At 48.4% G+C, this 7,058-nt stretch overlaps 2 protein-coding genes across 3 annotated transcripts in view; both read left to right on the plus strand.

Moving 5' to 3' along the window:
* Positions 1-766: 766 nt before the first annotated feature.
* Positions 767-5,557, plus strand: LOC102201702 (GTPase IMAP family member 8-like). Of its 2 annotated transcripts, none has more exons than XM_005755200.1 (4): positions 767-2,046; positions 2,452-2,973; positions 4,285-4,999; positions 5,234-5,557. In XM_005755200.1, exons 1-4 carry the CDS (start codon positions 1,464-1,466, stop codon positions 5,421-5,423), a joined length of 2,010 nt encoding a protein of 669 aa, XP_005755257.1. In that variant the 5' UTR covers positions 767-1,463; the 3' UTR covers positions 5,424-5,557. The 2 variants fall into 2 exon arrangements, with proteins under 2 accessions (XP_005755257.1, XP_005755258.1); XM_005755201.1 differs by having other exon boundaries at positions 4,285-4,710; positions 5,234-5,335.
* Positions 5,558-6,331: 774 nt separating this feature from the next.
* Positions 6,332-7,058, plus strand: part of LOC102202196 (A disintegrin and metalloproteinase with thrombospondin motifs 14-like) — a 2,182-nt gene continuing 1,455 nt past the window's right edge. Inside the window, exon 1 of the mRNA XM_005755202.1 lies at positions 6,332-6,535. Coding sequence (XP_005755259.1) covers positions 6,448-6,535 — 88 coding nt within the window. The 5' untranslated portion in view covers positions 6,332-6,447. The remainder of the gene's footprint in view (positions 6,536-7,058) is intronic.

The raw sequence follows: 7,058 nt of genomic DNA on the forward strand, positions 1-7,058 counted from the left end.
GAGACCTTAGTTTTCACAGGAGCTACACAGCCACAACACCTTGTCATAGCAACACTAACTAAACCATACACAGTAAATGTATTTACCTTTTCTAGTTCTGAACTAAATATGTTTGAGCTTGGTAGCAGTCATCCTGTTTTGTTATTTACTGTCCAACTAAATAACTCCAAAATATGTTAGATATATATATAAAGGTTTTCATTGTTGGTGATATTAATGTATATTGTCCTACTAAACCACTGGAGAAGGATGTTTTCAAACCTGCTCTATGCTTTCGACCTTTTGCAGTCTGTCACCAAACTCATTTTAAACTGACTTACTTTGATCTCACGTGGGCCGGACCAGTAAAACTGCCCTTTCTGTTAGTGTAACAAAGTCTAACTATGCATTTAATCTGTGGGATAAATTCAAATAAGAAGAATAAGAAGTGTAATTTTAAAATGACGTCTCAGTTTGTCTACACGGTAAAGAAATGCTGCTGTAGTGTCAGCATGACTGTTTGGTCCTAAACTGTAAGAAAAAGATCGATTGTAAAAAAAAAAAGAGAGAGAATACATGGTATACTGGATAGTTTAAAGAAAACAGGAAGTTTTCCATTATTTATTTGTTTAACTATTGCCTAATTATTTATGTTTGACACCCCTGAGTTAGAAGAATAGTATTCACGGCAAATCGCGGGCTGATGTTGCGTGCAAGTTTTTAAAGAGTTCCGTTTAAGAAGTTGTTTTATTTTGAAGGAGCTATTGTGTTTCCGGTCCTGTGGGGACGCGGACCACAGTGAAGAGCGTCGCACTAGCGCAGAGAGGTCTGTGTCGGACCCGTAAGATGATGAGGAGGGGAGTCCAACAGTGACCGGGACTGACCGGGACCAGCGCTGGTCCGGGCGGTCCCGGCGCTGCAGCTGCGGTTGTTACCGGTCCGGGTTTGTTAATGTCATACAGGTGCGCGCTGACAGGGAAACGTGTAAAGTACTCAGATTCCAGAGCATAACCTGTAACCTACTGGTTACAGAGGTGGATTACAGTAGTTTGGACGGAGTCACGAGCTGCCTCCTCCAGAGAGGACAGAGTTCAGAAGGGTCTCGCCTCATATTTAACGCTCTGAGAGTGAGGACAGCAGCAGGAAAGCTCACCTTCTCTTTTCACTGCGACTGTCACCGTTTTACCCGAGGGCCCGTGTGCACCAGTTCGTCCTGTTCTGCAGGTTGATTTGAAACGGGGAGTGCAAACCAACGGCAGAGACTGCATACCTGCACTCTGAAGGCTGACTGCACGGGGAGGTGGGGGCCGCTGCTCCATAACAACTAAAATGAAGAACGAGTGCACTTATGTGTGTTTGTGCTTGAACTCACACACTCAGGTGTGACACAGGACTGTGATTATACTGCTCTTCATCACTCTGACCTCTGTGTTGCCTAAGGAGGAGGAAGAAGACTGTCGGTGGATCAACATCTGGGTCCAGGAATGGCTCAGTCTCCAGATCCTGATCTCACCGTCTTCCTGATGGGACGCAGCGGAGTGGGAAAGAGCGCTTCTGGTAACACGATTTTAGGACGAGCAGCGTTTGAGTTGAGTGAATCGTGGGAACCGATGACGATGAGAATCCAAGAGGAAACAGAAGAGATTTCAGGAAAGCTGATCCGAGTGATCGACACTCCGGGAATTGAAAGATCAAAAGAGGAACTGAAAACCTTCTGCCAGGGTCTCCTGCAGTCCTCCACCCCTCTGCTGTTCCTGGTGCTGGTTACAACTGGTCGTTTCACAGATGAGGAAGAGGAGGCTGTGCAGGCAGCCATCACAGTCCTTGGCGATGAAGGTCTGGCAAACAGCTTCCTGCTCTTCATAGGTGGAGATGAGCTGAACGTGTCACTGCAGGATCACATCAGCCAGTCTAAGAGAAGCCCACTCCAAGACGTCGTTAAGAAGTTTGGGGACAGGTATCATCTGTTCAACAATGAAGAGCCTGAAGACAAGAGGCAAGTGGGAGAGCTGCTGATGAAGGCTGAACGCCACAGGACCCGCGAGCTGCTGAGATTCAAAGCAGAAGGTACGTTAGAAACAAGCCCAGGCTCTCCTCAGGTGAGGCAGGCAGACAGGTGAGAGTTCAGGTCTGTCATCCTGACCTCTGACCTGCTGGAAACAGGTCAGAGGTCAGGTGGTCAGAGATCAGATGGATCACTGTTAGACAGAAGCAGTGAATCTATAAGAACCGTTCACATTTAGTCCGTTCAGTTTTGGACACATCAGTGTCGTCACCTCAGTATGAGGAGTAATAATCATAACATCAGTACGAGCCCCACGTTTGCCCTCAGAGGGCGTCGTGCTCTCAGCCACGAGGCTGTAGCTGCGTGGAGTAATGAGGCTGATTGTGAGGCAGCAGCAGTGTGAGTGCAGACGGGCTGTTTACCTGTCACTGCTCTTCATCGTGTTCCTTCTGTCTGTTCTGGTCCAGGTTTCTCCATCGTCCTGCTGGGAAACACCGCTGTGGGCAAAAGCGCTTCTGCAAACACCATCTTAGGCCGAGCGGCGTTTGAGTCGAGGGCTTCCCTCAAAGCGGTGACGACAGGAATCGGAGAGGAAACGGGACAGAGGTTTGGGAAGCGGATCACAGTGTTCGACACTCCAGGACTTTTAGGATCAGAGGAGCTGATTGAAAAGTACTACCTGGGCCTGCCCCGTTCCTCCACACCTGTTCTTCTGTCCCTGGTGGTGGTCAGAGTCGGTCGGTTCACCGAGGAGGACCGGCGTGCCGTGGAGACGGCGATCAGAGTCCTCGGGCCTCGGCGGTTTGAGAACAGCTACCTGCTGTTCACAGGAGGAGACGCCTTAAAGGACAAAAGTCTGCAGGACTTTGTTTCTGAAGATGAAGCAGGTCCTCTCCATCAGGTGGTGCAGAGGTTCGCAGGGAGGACTCACCTGTTCAACAATGAAGGAGGAGGACGAGAGCAGGTCAGAGAGCTGCTGCAGAAAGCAGGTAACCTTCACAGCTTCCTGTCTGCCCACAGCAGCTCATTTAAACCCTGTGATAACCTTCATATGCTTCTACACCGAGCCTGTGACAGCATGCTGCGTTCAGGGGAACTAAGACAGGAAAACCTCGAGTGTCCCAGCTTTCCTCAGGACCCTGAACGCAGCATGTATTTATCTGTTAAAGAAGTCCCAAAAATCCACATGTCACATGACCCACGTGTGTCAGCATGGATCAGCTGATCCGTGCACACATATTTAATGACTGCACGAAGGAAAAGATGATTTTAGATCCTCAGGAAGTTTGATTGGTGTGTTCAGGGCCGGATGTCCATGTCTGTAACATGATGTGTGTTTGTGTGTAACGCAGCACATACCTGTGACATACAGATGTTAGGTTTCATCTGCACATCAAAGGAAACTCATGTATGACCTCGCTGAGCCTCATTCCTCTGAACTCGGTGCACAAACTAGAGCTGTGCGATATGACGACATGATGAAGTTAAAACATCTCTCGTTTCATATTACACACCACCGTTTGTTTCGTGGTGTCACAAAATCCACTGTTCACTCAATATTTTTCATGGTTTGGATGGTCACCACGGCACAGAGAATCCCAGTATGGCCAGTGAAGATGAGGCAGAACCAGGTAGCTCCAAACAGAAGCACCAGTCCAAAGTCTGACACGGCCCATAAAACTGTACGATGCAAACGATGCAGCAAAGCGGCCTCACCTCAGACTCGCACGACCTCTGCTACCACCGACGCCAGAGTCACGTGACAGAGTGTGGAGAGAGTTCACGGGTGAGAAGCAAACAGAGCCGTCAGGTGCTCCAGATGCACCTTAGACTCAAACGTTAGAACAGGCTTTTCCCCGCAGCACGCCACGTGATAAATACAAAGAAAATGGCAGCCGTTCCAACATATTTCTAAAAAAGTCTAGTTTCATGCATCGGTCAAAACACTCGACTCCACGACGCCCAGCTGGAAACACTTCACACAGGTCGAGCTGATCGAGATTCACTGAATTTACAGAAATGTAAATTTTGTGATTAATATCGTTGTCGGGACGATAGATGTGTGTCGGGATGTAAGAGTTTGGTCATATCGCACAGCTCCAGCACAAACACACCCTCACATGTAATTATTCACTGAGCTGCTCCTGCCTGAAGCTCCATGTTAGCTTGGACAGGGTTTCACTCACTGCTCCTCGGCTGAACGCTCTGCTGCGTCTCTGCTGCTGTCCAGCAGAGGGCGCTTTAAGCTCTCAGGTCCTTCATCGTGGCTGCAGTTTAACATCAGCGTGTTTCTCTTCCAGGTGATCGTCTCATGGAGTCTCTCACACTGGTGGACAGGAGAGTCATTCTGATTGGTCTGTCTGGAGGAGGGCGGAGCTCAGCAGGAAACACCATCCTGGGATCGGAGCGGTTCCCGACAGGATGTGGGTTTGAACCGGTCCCAGCTGAGGTGGTCTCTGGGTCAGCAGCAGTGGAGCACTGTTGGATCACCGTGGTCGACACTCCAGGATTCACAGCCAGAGACTTGGATGAAGATCAGCTGGAAAAACGACTCAGGATGATGGAAGAACAGTCTGATCCAGGACCTCACGCCGTGGTGTTCGTGGTCAGGATAGGCAGGATGTCCAGGGAAGACTCTGCGCTCCTCACCGCTCTCAGAGAGATGTTTTATGATCATCCTAGTAACTTCTCCATGGTGCTCTTCACCCACGGAGATGAGCTGAGAGGTCGGTCCATTGATCAGATGATCCAGTCTAACAGCTGTGTGTCTGCACTGGTCTCCATGAGTCGTGACAGATTCTGTGTGTTTGACAATAATCAGAAAGGAAACAGAAAGCAGGTCAGAGAGTTCCTCCGTCATGTAGAGAACATCATCTCAGAGAACAGAGGAAAACACTTGGACCTATATGTACGGTCTACGGGAATGAACTGGCTGAGTGAGGGAATGGAGAGAAGGCACATGCACATGCACATGCACATGCACGGGGACATGGACATAATACGCATGAAGCACAGGTACATGTTAAAGCTGAGACCCAGGATCACTGTACAGATCTGCTGTGGGTGTTTTTGCAGCACAGCCAGCCGTCTGGACAAACTCTTCAGAGAGCTGAATGTCTGACTGTGATTGGTGGATGTTGACTGACTGGACTTTGTCTGCTTCCTGTTCAGGATCAGCAGTTTTCTGAAACACACACAGACACACAGAGAAACTCAAATGACAGCAGAAATGTGTGTGTGTGTTCTCAGGTCATGGATCCAGATCTCACCATTGTCCTCCTCGGTAGAACCGGAGTGGGTAAAAGTGCTTCAAGCGAACACTATTTTAGGACGAGCAGCGTTCGAGTCAAAGACTTCCTTCAAAGCGGTGACGACGGGAATCAGCGAGGAAACGGGACGAGTGTTTGGGAAGCTGTGGTGGACACGCCGGGAGTTTTAGGGTTGGGGTATCAGCCGAGAAAGCTCTGTGGGGACGTCCTTTGGTTCCTCGGACCTCGCCTGTTCCTGCTGGTGCTGAGCGTCGGTCGGTGGGGTTTATATCAGAAAAGCTGTAAAATAATAAAATCCTGTGAAAGTTCCTAAATGTTTGGCCTCATTTACATTTTCCAAAGATGTCCAGTGGGCCGGGTGGGGGTCTTTGACAAGCCAGTTGTGGCCCCCAGGCCTGATGTTGGACACCCCTGTGCAGACCAAAGATCATTCAGTGCTGAGAGCAGCTGCTGCTCCATCAGCAGGAAGCTCTGACATCAGCTCTCACAATAAAAAACATTATTATAACGGATGTTCGTACAACTTATTATCATGTTATTACAATATTGTAATAACATGATAATAAGTTGTACGAACATGAAACCATATGTTAGAACAATAAAGGTTTCATGTTATAATGTGATACAGCTCTATGCTTCCGTAACCGTCCACTTACTAACACTTTTGTTTTTACGACTCAAGCTTCATGGAGTTCATGTTACTGTTCTGAGTGTAAGTGCAGCTGCTCACCAGCAGGTGGAGCCACTGCTTCAGACAAACTTGAATATTGTTGTTTAAAAAGTAATAAACACTGTTTTAGGGAGCACTTTGATGAGGTTAATAACTAAAAAACCATGCAGTGCTTGTGACATTTGCATTTCTTCAACCAATCAAAATCTTTCATCAATATAAAAATGCCTCACAGACCCAAACAAAGTCAGGTCCCTGATCCGCACAGGTTCAGGTTTTTGGGGTCCTCACAAGGATAGAAGAACAAGTTCATGTGTTTGTGTGTGTGTGGGTCAGCTGTTGTCCCGTACTGTTGGTGTGAAACCAGATCCAGGACCTTCAGAAAGCTTGGAGGGGAAGGACCGTGCTGCACACGGCAGTCAGAGGGAGGAGATAATGACGGAGTGGAGGAGTGTCTGTCCGAGCTCAGTCTGCTCAGCAGTTAGTCTCAGTGTGTCTGCCTCACAGAGAGCCTCACTGTCAGCATGGAGGAGCGTCGCTGTGGATTATTGATCATCACCTTTCTGCTGCACGTCCACTGTTTGCACTCAGTTTACATCACCCAGAGCACAGGTGAGACTCTCCTCTAATACTTCTCATACTGCAATACTGACATTGCAGTACTGTTGATTCTATCTGCACACCAGTTACACAGCAGCTGCACTGATGCAGTAACACTCCTGCTCTTCTTCTGTGGTGGTTTCCATTCAGTGCTCTGCGTGCTGACCTTTGAACTGTGCAGTCAAGGTCAAAGTCAAACAGTCCATCAGCACACTGACCAATCACAGAGCAGCTCTCGGTGTGAGGCCCCTCCTCTGCACGTTTTCCCAGTAAATCTCAGTGTTTACGTGTTTCAGACGTTTGGGGAATGTGAGCCATCCAGATCATATTTCATCAAATCCTCACTGTGTGTGTTTGTGCTCACATTCCTGCTACATGAGGACCGAGCCTTTACACATCACAGTGGGGACACTTCTACAAATTGGGGACCTTCACATGCAGTGAGGTTCACGAGTGAAGTGTTATTTGAGTCCTCATGAGGACACTCAGTTTGTGTGTGTGTGTGTGTGTGTGTGTGTGTGTGTGTGTGTGTGTG

The sequence above is a fragment of the Pundamilia nyererei genome, unplaced genomic scaffold (assembly GCF_000239375.1).
Source record: "Pundamilia nyererei isolate P.nyererei 1_Seehausen unplaced genomic scaffold, PunNye1.0 scaffold01064, whole genome shotgun sequence".
NCBI lineage: Eukaryota > Metazoa > Chordata > Actinopteri > Cichliformes > Cichlidae > Pundamilia > Pundamilia nyererei.